This window comes from Nakaseomyces glabratus, chromosome M (genome assembly GCF_010111755.1).
Source record: "Nakaseomyces glabratus chromosome M, complete sequence".
In the NCBI taxonomy this organism is placed as follows: domain Eukaryota; kingdom Fungi; phylum Ascomycota; class Saccharomycetes; order Saccharomycetales; family Saccharomycetaceae; genus Nakaseomyces; species Nakaseomyces glabratus.
Genome location: NC_088963.1, coordinates 1,189,447 through 1,209,914, shown reverse-complemented (window position 1 = coordinate 1,209,914; position 20,468 = coordinate 1,189,447). Strand labels below are relative to the sequence as shown.

At 40.3% G+C, this 20,468-nt stretch overlaps 8 protein-coding genes across 8 annotated transcripts; 4 read left to right on the top strand and 4 right to left on the bottom strand.

Annotated features, from left to right (window-relative positions):
- Positions 1–3,581: 3,581 nt before the first annotated feature.
- Positions 3,582–4,373, top strand: CYC3 (holocytochrome c synthase CYC3; the record flags this gene model as incomplete). The annotated part of the gene is made up of 1 exon (XM_449864.1): positions 3,582–4,373. One exon carries the CDS (start codon positions 3,582–3,584, stop codon positions 4,371–4,373), a length of 792 nt encoding a protein of 263 aa, XP_449864.1.
- A 3,450-nt stretch (positions 4,374–7,823) lies between these two features.
- GVI51_M11979 (uncharacterized protein) lies at positions 7,824–8,429 on the top strand (the record flags this gene model as incomplete). The annotated part of the gene is made up of 2 exons (XM_065626656.1): positions 7,824–7,845; positions 8,191–8,429. The coding sequence occupies 2 exons, from the start codon at positions 7,824–7,826 to the stop codon at positions 8,427–8,429; spliced, it is 261 nt and encodes an 86-aa protein (XP_065482728.1).
- A 425-nt stretch (positions 8,430–8,854) lies between these two features.
- Positions 8,855–10,708, top strand: CLN3 (cyclin CLN3; the record flags this gene model as incomplete). The annotated part of the gene is made up of 1 exon (XM_449863.1): positions 8,855–10,708. The coding sequence occupies one exon, from the start codon at positions 8,855–8,857 to the stop codon at positions 10,706–10,708; it is 1,854 nt and encodes a 617-aa protein (XP_449863.1).
- Positions 10,709–11,235: 527 nt separating this feature from the next.
- CDC24 (Rho family guanine nucleotide exchange factor CDC24) lies at positions 11,236–13,758 on the bottom strand (the record flags this gene model as incomplete). The annotated part of the gene is made up of 1 exon (XM_449862.1): positions 11,236–13,758. One exon carries the CDS (start codon positions 13,756–13,758, stop codon positions 11,236–11,238), a length of 2,523 nt encoding a protein of 840 aa, XP_449862.1.
- Positions 13,759–14,185: 427 nt separating this feature from the next.
- Positions 14,186–15,433, bottom strand: ERV46 (retrograde cargo receptor ERV46; the record flags this gene model as incomplete). Its single annotated transcript, XM_449861.1, has 1 exon — positions 14,186–15,433. One exon carries the CDS (start codon positions 15,431–15,433, stop codon positions 14,186–14,188), a length of 1,248 nt encoding a protein of 415 aa, XP_449861.1.
- A 240-nt stretch (positions 15,434–15,673) lies between these two features.
- On the top strand, positions 15,674–16,450 carry MTW1 (MIND complex subunit MTW1; the record flags this gene model as incomplete). The annotated part of the gene is made up of 1 exon (XM_449860.1): positions 15,674–16,450. One exon carries the CDS (start codon positions 15,674–15,676, stop codon positions 16,448–16,450), a length of 777 nt encoding a protein of 258 aa, XP_449860.1.
- Positions 16,451–16,943: 493 nt separating this feature from the next.
- On the bottom strand, positions 16,944–18,065 carry FUN19 (Fun19p; the record flags this gene model as incomplete). The annotated part of the gene is made up of 1 exon (XM_449859.1): positions 16,944–18,065. One exon carries the CDS (start codon positions 18,063–18,065, stop codon positions 16,944–16,946), a length of 1,122 nt encoding a protein of 373 aa, XP_449859.1.
- A 1,062-nt stretch (positions 18,066–19,127) lies between these two features.
- On the bottom strand, positions 19,128–20,234 carry PER1 (Per1p; the record flags this gene model as incomplete). Its single annotated transcript, XM_449858.1, has 1 exon — positions 19,128–20,234. The coding sequence occupies one exon, from the start codon at positions 20,232–20,234 to the stop codon at positions 19,128–19,130; it is 1,107 nt and encodes a 368-aa protein (XP_449858.1).
- Positions 20,235–20,468: the final 234 nt, after the last annotated feature.

The window sequence follows — 20,468 nt, the reverse complement described above, 5'->3', positions numbered from 1 at the left end:
AATTCTAGAGAGAGGCAGCACAGCCCAGCGTTCAAACATAGCGTATCTCTCGGTTGTAACCTTAACGATTTTGCAAGTGGTATCACCTTGGAGAGTGGGCTTACTTTTTCTGTGTTGTGCGTTGTAACAGACGAGACACACAAACATCCATACCATACCGCTCACTGGAAATACCTTCAGTGTGTCTTTTTTACCTTTTTTGGTTAACGGCATAGATTTCTTCTTTTGAGAGTTGTGTTGTGTATGTTCATACCAATTAATAAGCTGTTAAGGTGGGGAACATGAGTCGGGATTTCCCTTTGAAGTAATGAAAATGTTTGACTCAGGTACTCAATTCTTTGTGGTAAACCATCCATAAGGTGATTACCATTTGTAGTATAAACTTGTTTTGTCTTCAACAACCTAAAATGTCGCATGTATATCGACGATTAGTGCAATGATTGTGTACTAAGTAGCCTCTATTAACAATCTATATCCCGAAAATGGATAAAATCCTATTGCAGTATTGGAACCTCTACATACACTTTCCCTTAGTTGTTTGTTGTACCAGCTCGGTTTGTAAAGTTCCTGAATGTAAACAGTGGTTGTATCCGCTTTGTACCCAAGTGTTTCAGCATGTAACGATTTGCAAGGCACTTATACGGAAGACGTTAGCAGTCGTAATGGTGACGAGTATGTTATGCCAGCATATATCCTCGACCGCACTCGTAAATCTTCATGCCATGTGATTATTTCACCTTAATATGGTTTTGCTCTTCTCCGCATGACCGGATTTTGAGTTTCAGATAAAAAACATAAAATATCTCGGAATGGACCCTTATTCACTATTATCGTAGTATGCCTATGCTAATTCTCATTCTTGACAAGGATTACTCAGACATACCATCGGGTAAGGTACACCGAATACATTCAATGTGGTAGTAGCCGGTCTGGGTTCCATGGTTTCAGGCCTTTTATTGGTCAAACTATTTTTACAGCATACTACGGGGACAACCCATTTTAATTTGTCCTAAAGGGGAAGCATAGAACCAAAGAAAGAAATAAAAGTTTAGATCTCGTTTGCGTCCTGCGGATCCTTTTTCACTCTTGATGTCCCGTCCTCTACGGTATTTTCTGTTAAAATGCACAAAGAATACAGCAACCCATTGTCAACCTCCGTTGAAAAAGCGCAGACCCTAGCTACTCCACGTTCTAACGCAATCTGAGAAGATAAATAACGTGTGTAGGGACATTTACTAAGAAGAAATCGGACTAAAAATCGGACAAATTTAGACATTTTTCATGCTTACCATAAAAAGGAAAGTTCATGAAAAACAAAGCAGAGAATAAATGGGATGTACAAAATCCAATTTTTTATGTAAATCATGATGACTACCGATTATCTCATATGCTTTCTGCACAGACATTGCCGAACGAGGAAATTTTATTCTCCTCTACCCCAGTTTTAATGGAGAGTCAATCGTCAGACTTTAAAAAAAAAATTCAATTTCAGGAACCCCGCGATAGAAGGAGAAGGGAGGACCCTTAAAGGCTTCCCATCTGCTAATGGAAATTGGAGTTAGTGATGATAAAAGCGAGAATGATTTGCTTTTCTTAGGAGAAACTAGAATTCTTATTGGTTGTGATTGGCAGAGTAACGGATGGAAACTGATCGATTTTTTTTATTTTTACTAAAAAGGGTATTGAGAAAGGTTGTATGATGTTAAAAGGAGAAGGGATGGTAGTGCATGACGCCAAAAGCATTTGGTATGTCAGGAGGGACTATAGCATAGAGAATTCGACTGACGCCAAAATTGAAACATAAAAGGGAAACAGGCTAAAAGAGTAAGTATACAATTCAGGACTTCAATTAGGGTCCCTGATTTTTCGGACATTGGACAATCGGATTTTAAGACCTTGCTCATTTTGTCATCATTACAGATACTGCAAAAAGTCCAACAGACCATTATAAACTGTGGTCTAAAGCAGATTTTTATTATCGACATGTAACTCCAACTTTAAAACCAAGAACTATCAAATCAATTCTTCCAGGATGATATGAATTTCCATTGGTTAAGTAATCCGTGATTCTTGGATTTGCTCAAGTATTTTTTTTTTCCTAGTAAGCAATATAGAGATAAACAATTACTTCAATCAATTAGGGTATTTCTACTTTAATGTGGATGTATGGTTTCTTTGTCCTATGAGTTAGTTTTGTGTATAAACTAAGCCTCCGTAAGACTATACTATGATTTACATTAGTCATGACGCTAATGGGTCATGTATGTACAGATGACGAAAGACTTGCGTATGGTTTCAAATTTTTAAGCGACATTTGGTGTTGTTTTCTAACAAGGAATAAAGTAGTTCTAAAATGCGTACAATAGCCAACTCTTATACGATTCTTAGTTCAGATTCCGCCATGAGAAAAACTAACTTAAACGTGAACGTTTGGTAGTTTAAAGCTCTACTCGAGTGTTTTCTAGCAATGCAAACTAAATATATTCTTATAATCACATGGTAGACCATAATAGTATGTGTTTCAAACACATTATATAGATGAGTGCCATAATTACGTCAGTTCAGGAGCTCCCTATCTTATCATTAACAATTTTATCGGTGCAAGTTGGTTTCATAGCCTACCTTGTAGGGAACCTTCTAAGCAAAACCCCTTACTTTTTGTTCCAAAGTTTTGATAGCGAGGCCGTCCGAAACTCATCTCGCATTTTGATAAGACTCGGCAAGGAAAATTTTTGCAAAAAGTGGCAAGCTAGGAAGACTTGCTCGAGGTAAATCGTTGAGTAGTTGGAGTTATCGATCACACTGGTGCACCGATAGAGGCTGTTGATAGCATTTAGTTGGTAAAATAAAGGTCCAGTGTTAGTGGCTTTGGTTTCACTCTGAATTACAAACAAACCAGGGAGAAGTATCTTTGTGATTTCGGAGCAGCTAAGTTATATTTACTCAAAGGGTAAGCAACTACAACTACAGTGAACGACAAATAGTCCTTGTGTGAAAATATCACCTATAACTGAATTATTTTTAATTTTGTTTTAGAAACTCAAAGATCAACTATTGTTTTTGAGTTGCGGTTTGATCAGACTGTTTAGAACGTGGAAAGCTTAAGGCTATCATTTTCTAAAACCTCCGTCTATTGATAATTGAAACTCTGATTTTATCGGATTTTCAAAGAAGTACTAAGGGTGCAATAGTTTTGATCTTAATATAGATTTGTACCTGTCCAAAAATCGATAAATCAGCAGCCTGATAATAGCAAATTGCATTTGGACGTTTTGAAACGATTAGCATTCCTCCACATTGCTCTTCAAACAATTAGTTGAATAAAACAAGAATCTATTTTTGCAGATCCCTTTTGGTCGAGAACAAGAAGGTTATTCGCACTGATATTACATAACCTATTATTAATTTCAGAAGCAGTTAGGGTTCTTGAAAGTGGTTTCGATAGCAAAAAAGCTATAAACGCGAATTATTTCATCCAGCAGACTTTCTCAATCAAGGATTAAACTGCTTGTCTCTTGATTATTTCTGAGAAGTTTAAATTTAACGACTTTCGTGAAGAGCACATTATCATATTATTGGCAATGGGGTGGTTTTGGGCTGATAAACGCTCAAATGATATTGCTTCATTTCAGGACATTCCTTCCATCAATAAGAAATCAGGATCGGTCGCCGATGAGAGTGATGTAGGTAGATGTCCTGTTATGGCCGGAAAGTCAAAGGTTGACGTTGAAAAGTCACCTTTCAACCCCTTGAATAACATGCCAGAATTATCTCAGACCAGTCAACACGGACAAAAGACTATTTTACCAAAGGAGAGAACCGTGTCTAGTATACCAAAAGGTTCAAGTAACGAGTTTTGGGAATACCCTTCTCCGCAACAAATGTATAATGCTATGATTCGGAAGGGTAAGATTGACCCAAACACTGGAGAAGAGATACCAGAGGATGCTGTTGAATCGATGGTTAATGTCCATAACTTTTTAAATGAAGGATGTTGGCAAGAAATACTTGATTGGGAGAAACCCTATACTGAAAAGAGCAAAATTGAACCTAAACTACTAAAATTCACAGGAAGACCGGACAAGTTATCTCCTAGAGCTCGTTGGAATTATCTAATGGGAAAACTATTCCCTGAGACTTATCATGGAGAACTTCCATTTGACAGACATGATTGGGTAGTTTTACGAAGCAATCCTGAAGGTAAGAAAGAAGTCCGGTATGTGTTGGACTTTTATGGGGGACCTGATGATGCTAATGGGCTTCCAACATTTAATGTTGATGTCAGACCAGCCTTAGATAGTTATGAGAACTGCCGCGATAGATTCATTAGGTATACCTCTCCGATAATGGACGAATATTTCTCTAAGAAGTGAGGCCCAGATGAGATGGTAAATCGAAACATTTGCGCTAAAATTCCACTCCTACAAATCGTTCTGTTCTTTTATTTACAATTGATTTATTTTGATTCTTAAGAAAAACAAAAAATTAAGATAGATTGTGATAACTAGCCTTCGTGAAACACATTTTACTCTTGTTTTGTTAGTGACTCCATTAAGTATGATGGATATCTAGAAAACCAATATTTATGGTAATGATTCAGCTGACTTTATCAGATATTTTGCAATATATTAGGATAGGGAGTGAAGTTTATGTCCTCTAACATTGTCAAATTTTATAAGAAAATAATACTACTGCAATTGGGAAATATTTGATGCTTCCAGATTTAATGTATCAATTAAGACTGATCTATATCAAAATGATTGTTAACTATGAGCATTATAATTTCAGTGGTCAGATATTGAATCTTAGTGGTCGATCTATTGCAATTTGATTGTAATCTTTTCTGACTTGTTAATATAGTATGAAAAAGTGTTCGGTCATTACTGATTTTAATTTCCCAATAAAGCATTTTCTTGCTTGTGAGACAGCCATAGTTATTGTACAAGTGCATTATGGTATACCACGTTTTTTGGCTGCTTATTTTCTTCTGATTCCGACGGAATTTAGACAGAAAGTTGGGTTGCTGTACTTCCTTTTATTTTCTAGACCGCTTTTAACTGTAAATAGTAATATAAATACATTCGCTGTTCCGTATCTCTATTCTTTGTTTAATTCAGTTTTTGGAAATGTTCCTGCTGGATATTCAGCTACTAAGAAAGCTTTAGGGTGTATGTCACAATGACAACACTAAAATCTACATAGCTATCTATCACAAACATTTTCAAGGGATGCTAAAGTAGTCATACCGGTCAAGTAAATTGTTGATCACCCTACAAGTCACTCTCTTTTTGATTCTCTATTGGAATAATTTAGCATCTTTTCTTTTTGCGTATTTGTTAGCCTACTTGGTATTCATAGGTGTTGTTGCTCAAGATTTATACAGTTTTTCTTTATATGGGAAAGAGGACAAGCAAGTTCAAATCTCAAATTTCTTTTATGTTCTAATCTTGCTTGGTCTTTCACTCAAGGATTTTTGCTTGATCTGGCAAAGATTTATACACAACTGTTGTAAGGAGGAAGTAGCTGCTAATAATAAATCGTTATATCTCTTCATTAGGCATGATTTGAACGATACTTGAGAAATGTCAAGTCTTTTGACAAGCCCAAATGTCCTCTCCTGGTTCTCACTCGTTTTTGCAGCTCTCCCTACCGCGATTCTCTCAGGTAAGCTGTCTTTTTCGATCACTTTTCTTCAGTATTTCTTTGTAAGAGGGACCCGACAGCCCAGATCCTTAAGTTTTTTTACCATGAATGGAAGGAAAGGGTAAAGGAGAGAGACAAGTTCCAATGACAATTTGAAGTATCCGATAGTTGATGTCGATTGTTACACAACTACACAAGAAATTACGACATTGCTACCAAATATCTTTTTCTTTGGTTGCCCCTTGCAGGTGTCTGATATTTCAAGATTGTCAGTAATAGTTGATACGCTCTACTTAGGATTTGTAGCAGGGCCGGTATCCTTCAAGATAATATTACATAGTGTGAAGCAGGCCTGGAAGACACAGGGGAAGCTCAATTGTAGAGACAGTGAGCGCACCCACTAAAACATCAATGCTTGTGGGCGCTCCTTTTGGTTTTGAGAGGCCAATTGAGAGTTCTTTTTCCGTGGGTTCATTGTAGATAATCCTTCATCAGTAAATATCGATAACCTGGATTTGATTGAGAAATAGCCTCAATCGAAAAGCTCCCTTTAATCAAGTGAAAGTCGATTGGCTAGTGCATAGAAAGCAACTACATATTCCTGAATTATAGCTAAAATACTAAAAAGTGAAGATCAGCTCTTGTGTTTTGATCAGTGCCCATTGATGGATGCAACAAACCTGGGTCCACTTCGTTGTTCTCTAAACTTAGAGCGTGCAAAACGCAGTGAAGCTTTTTAGGGTTAGCACCAAATCCTCAAAATAATAATATATTGAATATCGGGTCAGATTCAACTACTACACTACTTGCTCAGCAAAGCATTGATCCTTCACCTACGCTTTTTTCCCGAGAAAAGTAAAAATTCGACGTTTTTCCTAAAAGGGAAAAATCTCAAATTTGAAGTTTCTCTTGCAAATGCCATATCTCTCACTGACAGCCAAGACAAGCCCTCTCTTTTTTTTTTTCATACGTAGAATTATTGCCTAAGAGCCCACCACAGTATTCCAACCCTTTGGATCTCACTAGCAAGGGATCCGTTTCAGTAGTTATAGGGAACTCTTTGGACCGAGCTGTCCTGCCTTCTTCCTCATCCCCCCCACCCCACATGTAATGGTAGCAAAGCTAGCAGTTTTAAATACGGATCAAGTTGAAACTCGCCTGGGTTGTGCAAAATTCACTTATCAGAACAGTATGGTCGTAGGTTTCTTTAAGCTGTCAGTGAATGACGAAAAACTGAAGGATAGAGAATGTCATAGTGTTGCTTTTTTTCTTCTTCTTCTTTGTATCTGCACTGCAGGTCACTAAGTGAAAAAAGAAAAGAACCTTGATAAAGTAAATGTGAAATGTAGCAAAAAGAAAGAAGCTGCTCACTAGTAAATTTTGACAGTTGGAAGTATGGGCTCTCTACACAGGATGAAACCCTAAAAGCACTGCTCCTCTTGAAGATATGTCCTGTTTCTTTTTTTAATTTTTTTCGACATTTTTTCTTTAACGTACTTTCTTCGTGACAAATCTGGAGAAGGGCCTGCTTTTACCATGAACAGTAATAAAATGCATGTGGTATCTTTTAGTGTTCCCTATCTCCTTGACAAATGGGACTTTAGAAGGACATATTAGGGTTTGTGCTGCCTCTCTGATCCCCAGAAAAGAAACCATACTGGGAGTGGGGGGGCCTTTCCACTCTTTTCTGGCTGAGAAGTCTTTCACCCACTAGTGCAAGGCTTTTTGAGATGGCACTCCTCTCTAGAGCTCTCCAGTGTCCATCAACGGTGCAATGCCTCAGAACTGGATATTCACGGCAGTTCCTCAGCCTTTTCGATTTCCATATTTCCATCGATCTCATGCCCTAACAACCAAGGTCCTCCTACATTCACCTACATAGGTTCTTACTCTCTCTCTTTTTTACTACGTTCAGTAAAAAAAAAGTTTTACATACTGATAAAAGAAATTATCTATTCTTGTCTAGTGCGATTGGTACAACCAGCACTCGTATGTCCTGTTCCCACAACTCCACCGTCTTCTTTTGCTCAAACCTCTCTATCTTTCCCTCCCCCTCCCATTGTCCTAGTTATGCAAGAGAAGCCCTGCTCTCCAACTCTGCACTCACTATTTGCCCAATAGAGTAAAAATAGCAAGGCCATTGAGGACGACCTAAAGTGCTAAACACCGACACAGGCTCTATGGCCACTGATGGAGACAATTGTCATGGATAATTGGACATTTTATGAACAAACACCAAATCCACAAAAGCAATTATCGAGCATCCCACTATGCTTTCCTTTTTTTTTGACATTGTAAATTCTCATATCCTGATCTCTTTTGATCTCTACTGCTAAAGCAGCACTTTTCAGTTCTTTTTTCTACTATTTCCACCCAGGCTTGCTCTCTTTGTCCTGGTCAAATTGTTCTACTTCGCTTGGTGGTGCTACTGCTCTGCTTTACGTGAAGCAGGTACCTCTTGTCTTCCGTTGTGCTATTTGCTCTAACTTTGGTACAAGGCTTGTTCACACACCAAAGAGAGAGTGCATCAATTGTGAAGAAATACAGCCAAGATAATCGAAATCCCATCCACCAAGAAAAAAAAAAGGTCCTTTTGGAAAGATAATATATATATTGGAAAGCAACTAGATATTCAAAAGTATTATCTTTCCTTGGTTCATATTACATTCGAGTTTCATATTTCACCTTTCATATATTCGGATCAGATCAACTCAAAGACCTCGAAGAAGAACTATCAATTGATCTTCGTTATCAAACTACAATTGGATCATAGTTATTTCAACTAATTACTGATCTTGACAACTGCTAAACGCAAATACCATAAATTACCAGGATTAGGAATCTTAGGTGTTTATAAAGCATATATTCTGCATTGACATCAACCACAGATCACAAGAATAAAGAATTTTTGAAACACATATACTACAAAATTTTGCATGAATCAATAAAACGCCAATAGGAAGAAAAGAAAAAATATAACAACATCAAATCAATAACTTAGTTGTCTCAAGAACCACAAAAGAATTATTATATTTTTTTTCTTCTTTACTATTTTATTCTATTCTTATTTAATACTAAAAACAAGACACATTGTTGCTCTCAAAAATAGTCTTCACTTGACAACTCGATATTAGGATATTCCCTGCCCGCTCATTTCAAATCATTTTTTTTTTGAATATTCAAATTCTGCTTGCTTGCTTCCGTTCCAATTATGTCTCATAAACAGATCAGAAATGCCGTTTATGAAACTTCAAGTCTACCGAACATGCCATACTTGGCTCAAATTAGAAGGAACATTGCTACAATCAAAGCCACTAACCCTAACCTTGTCAGAAAAGAATTGGAAACACACCATCTGACTGTCAAGGAATACAGTCCTAATCAGTTGTCGCATTTGCTCACTCTGGAGTCAGAGCTAAACCATGCCACAACTGTGGCTAAGTCGCTGGCAAATTTCAAAGCCCAACCTCAGATCAATCACAAGATGAGGACTTTGATCTTTGATTTCTTGATGTACTGCCACACAAGACTGAACCTATCTACTTCAACTTTGTTCTTGGCTTTCGATATCTTGGATAGATACGCTTCGAAATACGTCATCAAGTCTTCGACTTACCAACTGATTGCTTTGACTTCTTTGTGGATTAGTTCCAAGTACTGGGACTCCAAAAACAGAGTCGCTACTTTGAAGGTCTTGCAGAGTCTGTGTTGCAACCAGTTCACAGTTAACCAATTCAAAGAAATGGAACTACATTTGCTGAAATCTTTGAACTGGTCTCTGTGTCACGTTGCTACTTATGATTCTTTCATTGACATGTTGCTGTTCATGAAGACTAACGACGCCAACGACAACGATTTCCCAAAAAAACTAAATATCAATGAAATCAAGCTTGGCGCCATCTTACTTTGTGAACTTGCATCCTTCGATTTGAATCTTGCTTTGAACTACAATCAGTCTTCTATTGCGCTAGCCGCAATTACCGTTGTTTCAATGTCATTGAACTTTTACAATTTGAATCAATGGGAAGATCTGCAAATGAATGTCAACGATGATAACATGGTTAACATCTGCAAAGAGCTACTATCTTTAGTGGTCAACATCGATTCGTTGCCTTCAAGCTTCAAATTCAAATACATTTCTAGTAAGATGCCAGCCGGTAATTCCAAGCGTTTCTCTGGACGTGAACAACAGAATGGTATTCCAACTTCGAAAAGAATATTGGATGCATTACAAAACTACCATGTCCAACTACAATTGGAAGAATTATATCGTTCTCAAGATTACACCAATAGTTACCCATTTCCAACCGAGAACATATCGCCAAATGGTTCGCCACTGGCCAATACATTTGATGAAGCTCAGCCAATGTCATCGGCCGCCTCTTCAGCATTCTCTTCACCATCATTCTCGCCAAAGAATCCTGGCTATAGCAATAATGCTAATCACACTGCTAATGATGAAAACCATGTGTACAATCAAAATTTAACGCTTAATGATCATTCAATGATTCCACAACAATCCAATATATTGAGGAAAAGACAAGGTCTTAACTCATCTGCATCTAATCTGTCACCCCTCTCGCTGGGTGGCAATCCAAATACCGCTATGAACAATTTTATTTCTCCATTTGCATCTCCAGAATTATTTTCATTTGCTCCTGTAAACAACTCTAATAACATTCATAAGAACTTTTCGCTAAACAAATCGCTAAGCTCATCCTCTGAGTCAATATTCACACCTCAAACTTCATCAAGAGTACCTTCAAGATCTGGCTCAATATTCTGCCTGCCAATTACCCCAAACACACCTTCTTTACTGCAAGGAAAAATGGGTAGATTTCATGGTGGTAGAAAGAATCAATCCATCTCTTCCATTAACGATGGAAAGATGATGAGTTTAAGAAATAATCAGTACTTGTGTCATGTAAGTAATAAATCATCTATTTCTTCTATGGGCTCTATATCATCAAACTTTGTTAGAGGCCATCACAAGAGAGATTCTTCGAGTTTAGATTTGGATTTTTTCCAAGCGGAAAGATCCTGTAAGAGAGTTGATAGCAGGTAGCATTGAAAGACACTGATGTTTGTAGATCAAACACAGTGATTCATTTTTATTACAATTTTATTTTGTCGAATCAGATTTCATTTCTATTTTTGTTGAGACCTTATCTCGCTTTAATTATACAGTAATTTAAAGGCTCTTTTTTCCAGTCAGCTTGCTTACCAGAATAGATTACAATTGCAAGTAACTCTTATCCATTTCCTATGTTTTTCTAATTTACTTCAGTATTTAGACACACTCATTTTTATCTTATATATGATATCTTTTAAAAGAAATGCATTTTAAATAAAAACGAAAGTCTTAGAATAAAATTTCCTATTTGGGAAATTGAGGTGTTGGAACTTAGGACAAATTAGGACAAATTGGCGCGTCAGCGGATCATTATGCCGCTAAGAATAAGGATAAATGTGTCTTGCCAGTCAGAATTTAAAAAGATTATCTTACCATCGGAAATTTTTTTATTGGAACTATAACAGTTATAAAAATGCATGAATTATTGAAAAGTAAAAAAATAATTGTCTATATTCTTATTAATTGGTGATGGCCCATACGTTTAATATTCTCTCATTATTTTCCTTCAGCATGTCCTTGGCCACTAGCCAATCATCACCGCTCTCGAGCACAACATAATCTCCATCTTCATCTTGATATTTAACTCTCATGGCTTTTTCCCCACCACTATTTAACTTTTTCTTTATTATATCAATCACATTCTCGATCGAGCTTTCTTTATCTACAAGGACAGTGTAATAATCACTATTAAATGCGATTCTAATTAAAATGGAATTATCAGGGATAGAGCTCTTGTAAGTTTCATTTATGGTTTTCATATCACTTTCTAATTGGGATGTTCTTCTTTTACTGTTAGTTCTCAATATATCAGAGACGTATTTGTTATGTGTGCTGTTCATTGATGTGATGCTGTCATGAGGATTACGAGTGGCCAATGGTGATGTCACAGATGCAAAAGACGAATGGTCACTGCTAGCACTATTCGTGCTTCTGAAAGATTCACTTTTTATATCTCTTACAAGAGATTGTAAGCAAGCACACCAGTGGTCTCTTGTTTCTTCGTTCTTGAATTTTAGAAGAAAGTTACCTTGCTCTTTAACTGATTCCCATGTGATGTTTAAGGATCGAGAATTTACAGGATTAATTTGGTTCAAGTTCATAATCATGATACGGCCACGTAAATCTAATTTTGACTCTGTATTTGGAGCAGAACTAGAACTAGATGAATTGTTGGAATTGTTACCAATTATATTGAGTGATAGAGCCGAGCTAGAGCTGCCAGATTTGCTCTTCTTCAAGATGTATGAGGCCGATGTAGATTTCTTAGCAGGCGTACTTACTTCTGAGAACAGGATAATGATCTTCTCGAAAAGATATACTTCAAATTCTTTTTCAGGTTCACTTGAGTTGCTAGTGGAAATAAACACTTTGTCAAAGTATAAAAGTTCACCAAACTTAGATATTCTGTAACCTTTCCAATTCAAAACTCTACCGTAAAGTTTTTTCACCACTTGATGATTTTCGGTTCTCCGCTGGTTTTCATTTATACTTCTCGCTATACTCCTGGATATTTCTAATGCTGCATCTAATTCTTTTGCACTTTTGTCATTAACAGATTGCTGAGCTAATTCCCTTAGTAATAGCGGATACCTACAAAGCCTTTGGACAGGTTTGTAAAGGAATGATTGAAGTTCCATTTTGTTTTTAATGACAAAGTCTTCCTCAGAAACTTTTTGTAAAGTTGAAGATAAGAATTCTATAGCGGCATTCTGTCCGATGGACCATGGCTCATATAGCTTGAAAAAGTATTTTGAGTGCATGAACAGAGCGCCTATTCTTTGTTTGGATGGTTCTACCAAGGCATTGATTTCTAGTGAAGCTAAGAACCTTCTTTGGAAATCAATGGCCTCTCCCAAGTTGGGGAATAGCATATATAGTTCTTCGGAGGTTATCAAGTTACTTTCCAAAAGTTGTTCTCTGTATCTTTCTAAAACTTCCAGATCGTGGACATACTTCCTTTCTGTTGCGACAAACTCTTTGATAATTTTGTAATGTTCTGCATATCTTTTGTTCTGTTGAATCTGTAGCTGAACGTTTTGGCTTTGTTCGTTGAGCTCTTGCATTATCCTCCTGTGAATTTCTTCTACTGATGGAAATATTTCAGGTGCAGAATCCATCAGTGTCTGTACAACGTCCAGGACTCTCAATAAGTTATTAGTAGAGTTTGAGAAGACATCTGAGATGGTGAATAGTTCTTCATCGTTAAAGGCAAAATGTTGCTTGCAACCTAGAATGAAGTCATAGATAGATTTCTTACATATTTTCATATCATCTGAGGAGATAACTGCGAGTTTATGTTGGGGTTTGACTGCGTTGAAGAGCACGCAAAGTGGCGACCCTTGCTGGAACAATTGCGAAAGTTGGGTGATTGGATCACAGTCCATAGAAATTGGTAAAATACCCATGCTGAAGGTAAGTAAAGTATCTTCCATAGAGTTAGCAGCACTATCCCTCGAGGAGCTGACCACTCTGTTGCTATTCGTGTAAGTGATGCCGTCCATCATTGCCATGTCCATCTTCATGCTCGAAGTGGAAAGAGCGCTGGACCTTGAGTTCTCGTTATGCTGTAAGGACCCCAGCGTTGCGCTGTCGTGACTATCCCTGGAGTAATGGTGTGAGCTGAAATTGGAGTTTCTATTATTAGCACCAGAATGTGAGTTCGCAATGTTCTGCAACTGCTGTTTCTGCGATAGAAGCAAAGATTGCCTCTCGCTAAGTAGTTCACTGGAAGAGTATGCCAGGTTCAAGTATGGCTGCAATTGGGACAAGCATTCGAGCCGCTTCTTCATCGCCAGACACATGTAGTACAACGAGTCCCACTCGTTGACATTGCTGTTCATTAAGCTGGCTATCTGGCCCTTACCCTTGTTTGTCATACTCACAGGCGTCAAAGTTGGAGTGCTCCCACTCTGCGCACTGTAGTTCGATGCCAGAGTAGTAGCAGACATGCTGGCATGCGTATCGCTGTTGGCTGAGAACATCTAAATACAAATAGAAGCGTCGAGGACTTCGTTGGTCCTTCACAGCCTAATTAATCCTTGCTTATTTACAGCTGCTGATCATCTTATAGAGACAATGGGAAAGGGTCCTACACCTCCATCCACCCATTGCTAATGCTGACACGTTAGTTCCTTTCCTCGAGTCCCCGGCATCGCCTGGCAATTGCAAATCACTTTGCCTAGCAATTTTTCAGTAATAAAAAAGTCACGTGTACATAACATTAGTGGTATATTGAACTATATACAGAGCACTATTTTCTGGTGTTTTGCCTTGTGGTGAGGCACTTGCTCCAGCTCTTGTGGTTACATGTGCTGTTAGTGTATGTATGATACGTAAAAGTTGGGTAGATGGAGTGTCTTTAAGGTTTTACACTCAGAGTGAGGCTCGGACTCAGATTCAGACTTAGAATCAGACGTCTTTCTTCTGGAAGATTGTCCTCTGGGCTTTGTACAATGCCTTGTCTAGCACTGTTCCCACTGCCAGCACACCACCTATGCTTGTGATGCAGTTCAGTACGAATCCGGACCAGGATTGTCCGTGTTCTTCCCTATTGATCACCTTCAATGGGGACATTTCGAAGTTGATCCACATCGATGGGGAGCCACCGCGCTGGTGCACGGTGTTAGGGTGGTCGTCGTCGGAGCCTCCGCCCACTGGTCTGATGTGGAAAGTGGAGCTGAACTGTGCAGTCTCAACCATGTTTTTCTTGTTCAGACCCTCATACCTGGTGGGGACAATCTTGGCGTAGTATGAGTACTGTAGGAAGTGGGCGTCTCTTGGAGGGAACATGGAGTGTCCGTCTAGAGGGTTGACGGTCACTTTCTCGATGCCCATGACCTTGCCCTTCTTTGTTGGCTCAACAGCTTTCCCAAAGGACAAGTGGTTGATGATATGGTTGAAGTTCAAGTTTGGGTGTTGGATGTACAGGGAGTCGTCATGGAAATGACCACGGATGTTTTGGAAACCGGGACCCGCTGCAAAATGCAAGTTACCGTCAATTCTATTCAATTGAGCAGAACCACTGACTCTGCAACCTTCCTGTAGTTGGTCAGCGATCTTTTGTACGTACCCTTCACGTTCACATTGCTCGATGTCCTTACCGTCAAAGAAAGCCCAGTTCTTCTCAAAGTACGCCTGGCGCACATCGTCACACGTCTGACAGCAGACCCATTGGTCTCTTGGGGTGTCGTCGTTGTTCTTACCTTGGTCCCTGGCTCCGTAACAGTTACCACAGTAGTTTGCACCCAGCTTGGCCAGTTGGGCCTCTTTGTCCTTCTTTGCGGCTTCACCGATCTTCATGTCCGCGGTGCCCAGAACTTTGCCCTCTTTGCTTAGCCTAGTCTTCTCAAACCCAGCGTTCATGATGTCCAATTGCACTTCGCCGGAGTCATCCATGATGTCCAGCGTCAGTAGCTCGCACGGCATGGAAGGAAACGTAATATCCAGGTTCAGGTCCAGTCTCAGGGACCTGTCACGGTCGATAACCAGCTCTGGTCTAGTCACAACACTGTTGAAGTCCCGCCACTCGCTCAGCAGCAGCATCAGCGTCACCACCAAACACCCCAGCGTGATAAACCCACCGGACCTCGTCCTGATGCGCACGTCCTCCTCTGTCTTCGCAAACGCATCAAAAGATAACAACGTCGACTTCTTCATCTGTATATAATATGTGCGTGGCGTGTAGTCGTCCTCTAACGTAACAACTGCCCTCAAGACACCCAGCAACTACTTGTGAACTTCACTTATAACTTTCGATTTCTGAAATTTTTCACCAGTTGCTAAGAAAATTGGGATTCTCGAGCCTTGGGATTGAAAACAATGGATGTGTAGAAATGGTAGGCCTGCTTGAGTTGTATTGTTGGGGGGCGAGGGATTACAATTGCAGTGGATTGAGCGATGTCTGCACCTAGTTTGAGGTCTACTTCTGTGCTGACGGAGCACCTTGAGTATCCGCCGGTGTCGCTGGTGGATGATATTATCAATGCGGTGAATGAGACGATGTACAAGTGTACCAGTGCGATGGAGAAGTATCTACTGGACCGGAGTGAGGTCGATGGGGTATCGTATGAGGAAGAGATACGGGTTGGTGTTGCGAAGCTTGAGTCGCTTATGGAGAGCGCTGTGGACAGGAATTTTGATAAGCTGGAACTGTACGTATTGCGGAACGTGTTGAGGGTTCCCGAAGAGCTGCTGGATGCTGGTGTGTTTCGACTGAAGCACCAAGTTGACTTAGAAGTAGTGGATCCAAAGTTACAACACCAGGTGGAGATTGAGTTGGAGGACAAAGTGCGCGAATTGGAAACTGCGTTTGAAACTCATGCGCAACTGAAGAAGAAAGTACGCGACTTGAAGACGGTTGCACAAAGACTGAACAGATTTGAAGACCTGCTGGTAAGGTTTGTCAAAGAGCAAGGAGACGACGCTGAAGGTGTACTAAGAAGTCTCCGGCCGCTGGACGATACGTTGAAGTTGCTTGTCCTGCAATTGAAAAGGCTTTACATTGAGAGCGAAGAGAATTGCTCGATGGATAAAGTAAACACTGTGGTCGAAAGCACTCGACAGAATGGCTACAGGCCTAATTCAAGCAGAACTAAATACATTGACGCAAGCGCAGACATGGTACTGGAAAAGCTTTTGCACCCAACCGAGACAGATACAAGTCACAAAAATTGACAGCCTTATTCTTCAGGTAAGTTAACTCAATAATAGAAATGTCTATTCCTCATTTAATCTAGGAAAGATTAAGTTGTAACAATAAAGTTATCGTGGTGCTGACACTGGCCGGACATTGTCAACACCAAAAAAGGTTCCCTATAATAAGAATAAGCTTATTTGAAAAGAATATTGATTTATATTATATTATAATTGTAGATTATATATAGCAGGACAATTGTGCTTGGCAACTATGCCAGAAAGAATAAAAATTGCGACAAATAGATTGAATATGTAGAAAACGACTAGTGGGAGAGCCTGTCGCATCTCCCAGGTAACCGAACAAAATATTAAATTTAAAGTTAAATTTAATTAACTTCAATAAATGTGACATAAATAAACAAAACAAAAATCAAATGTAAGAGAATATTAAGATGAGAGTTAATGATGATGCAAAATGGGAAAAAAAGTAATTCAAAAGTGAAGTTAGAAATTCCGAATAAGAAATCGTAATTTATAATTGGATATCGTTCAGGTACTTTTGGAAATGGTGATCTTCCAGCCAGCCTACTTTTTCGAATGCTGTAAACAGCCTCGATGCCTTGTTGACGTCTATCTTGCATGCCTTCTGTGCGTCTGTCTTTCTGAATGGCATGCCTTTCTTCAACTTGTAGACTTTTTCCAAGAACAATCTCTTCTTTGAGTCCAAGTATAAGTCGCAAGGCAATCTTAGGATGGATGCGAGCACGATCTCTGCTGGATGCAGTTTCGATCTTAGTGGGTCAACCGACAGGTCCATTGGGTTGCCCTTCCATTCTATGCGTAGACATAACTTGTTGTCGGGCAAAGTAGATAGTGGTGGGGAGTAGTCTGGCAGTTGCTCCCAGGAAATGCCCGGAACGTACTGTGGCACACTAGCAACGGCCTTTATGGAAACAATGTTTGGGTTTGGGTTGTGGTGTTGCTGGAACTGCGAGCTTGTGGGCGATCTTTCTGTCTTCCTCTTCTTAGGTGGCGAGTTTGGGGGACTGGCGAAGTGGCGCTTTGTCACGCTCTTAGGCTTAGCCAATACAGACTGGCCTGTGATCTGGGAAATTGGTGGCAGCTGGGTGTAGTGGTGGTATCTAGTGTTGTAGAAGAAGTTGTTGTTCCCTAGGGAAACACCTTGGGGCTGTGGGCCGACTCTGGTGTTGTACACGGGCACTGCGTATGACCTTGGTGGGGACATCTCCCTCGTTCTCCTTACTGGTCTCTGCGGTGACGCCTCGAGACCGCTATTGTAGTGGTAGTGGCGGTACGCAGCTGGGCTGGGCGCCTCCCACCTCTTCTTCAAGCCCTCCATCATCCTGTACTGCGTCAAGTACTCGTAGATGTCGTCTCTGAGCTTCTTAGCGTCCTGCGAGTCGAGGTCTATAGTCTGGATGCCCTGTGGCTGGTTCAAGTCCAGGCTGTCGATCGACAGGTTCCTCCTGTGGCGGGTGGGCACGGACGCAGCCAGCGGCGATAGCGGAGGCGAAGGGATGTTGAAGCTGTCAGAAGAATTGTTGAGGATAGAGTCTATAGAGCAGTTGCGCTCTGCATGTGGAGTTTTAGAGTATAGTTCAGCTTGTTCAAGCTGAGGCGATTGTAAAACCATTGTCGAGTTGTTGTATTTGTATTTGTATTTGTAGTTGTAGTTGTATTTGTAGTTGTTGTGGTAGAGTAGTCTTTAATGTTTGATTGAATTCCCAATTGCATCCGATGAGCTAGCCTTTAAATACCATCGTAGGATTAGTACAGGCCTAGGGCTTCTAAAATTAATTACTAAGGGTCCCCCCCAGCCCATGACTCAGGCCGATACAGAGAACAATGGGCGAAGTGGGGGTAGGATCCGCGACGCAAAACAAGAGCCCGCATTTGTGCGCACATCTCACTGGAGAAGCACCGGAGATTATATTTTTCCGGGAAAAATAGGGATTTTCCGGGGGGCGATGGGCAAGAATTGATGGGATCGGGATGCGAGAGATCGGGCAAGAGCACAAAGGAAATGACGTGTTTTCAGCGTTCCTACGGGCACTATACTGTGGAAAAACTAGCAGAACGCCAGGGCGGAAAAAAAAAAGCCCCGCAATTCCGAAGAATCACCCTCTGTCCTCTTCCCTGACTGCCCTCAGAAGAAACCGCTTGCGCCTCCTTTCAGGGACCGGAACATCCTCTGCGGCATTTGCATTCCACCCCCCCATCACACGGACACGGAAATCAAAGGCTGTGCCATTGCTCCTGTGCCAGCGAAAATGCCCATCATATGGAGGGGGGGGGAGGCGATGACTCCTGTTGGAAGGGCGAGAAGGGCGTATTTCTACTAGAGTGTGAGGTGTGGGTGCAATCAAATATTTTGTGTGTGGTGCGTGGGTCTTCTTGGTAATTTCCATTATGCAATTACAAATATAAGTCATTACAAATAAGCCAATTGCAAAGGATATTTCCTTAGTAGAAGATGCCAGCAAATACTGGCATCTCCCCCCCTGGGAAAGCTCTGACTGTCTGGAACACTCGGAGTTTGCCTGCCAATTGGCATATTCTTATGTGTTAGGAATTGCAAATCCCTTCGTGTTGGATGGGAGGGTTTGGAAGAGGCTGGCTGAATGTAGCTATGCCTGCAATCGGTAATTACATGTGTATCTTGTACTATAAAGTTTTAAATATGGATTATATTCTTTTACTCGTTTCTTCTGTGTAGCGCGAAGTCTAGGTCTGCCAAGAAGAAATCGAACAGGTACCAGCTAGGTACTATGGTTAGCAGATGCCACGTAGCGTGCGAGTCCAGCTGCCATTTGATGGAGAACCTGTCGAATAGCTCGAGACTCATTGACATCGAGGTGAACAGCACCAGCAGAATTGGCAAGTAGCTCAACTTGAACACGCTTGCTTGCAGCTTCGACTTGTCCTCCGTCTTGCTGCCGTTGCGTACCCGCTGGATCTCTATGTAGTTATCAATCCCAACGTATATCAGGACTATGTACTGCAACACACCAAAGAATATGTTGAACTTCATGTTGTAGCGATAGGACCAGTCGATGTACAGTCTCAGTATGTGGCAGGTGAATATGGTCACCACTAGTCCACTCACAATCTTCATGTACCGGTACCTCCTCTCCTCCGCGACATGCTTGTATATCAGTCTTGTCAGGATCGCGTGGAAGCCCGACAGCACGGTACCGCCTGCAAAGAAATAATCAAACTTCTCAGTAACTACCAAGTCGCGCAGATGGAAAACGGTGCTTGACGTCCACGCTAACATTCCCATTATCGACACCCACATATAGTTTCTCAACATCATCTCGTAGAACACATCCGTGACAGCCCTCTTGGAGTTCCGCTCCAGTCTTTTCTGGATCAACTTATACCCACGGTACTGGGGGATAAAATTACCTATACTGAATATACTAGCAAAAAACTCTTGGAACCCCATTATCTTCTTAAATGGCCATTTCCCATGGAATTGCAAAATCTTCTTATTCTTTCTTATGCGGTCATATGTGATTATTTGCTGGCACTCGTAGTCACATTCAGACATACAGTCCCAAAAAGTGGCTTTCGAAACCATCGAGCTCAAGAATGTCTTTCGACCGTCTATCATCGAGACAAAATTGACATTATGGAATTCGTTAGTGTTGGGATCAATGTAATTTATCCCCGAGCCTGCACATTTTCTATCGTACTCACAAGCACATATACAATCTATGAACTCATCCAATTGATCCCCTGGCGAACCAACCACTGCATTTGCCAACACAAAGCTTGTTAACAAAGTTAGAATTTGCATTGGTGACCAACTAACAGCAGAACTTGCAACTTTGAGTTCCGCACCTATGAATTCGCGAAGAATGAATACTTATCTGGTAAACTGATACACCAACAAAAATAATATATCCACTGCTCTGTCAGTACCCCAGATTTAACTCGAAGACCAAATACCCAAACATTCAGGCACTATTATCAGACTTTTTCTTCGATGTTGACATTTTTTTTTTCAAAATTCCCAGAAAGCAGCTTCGTG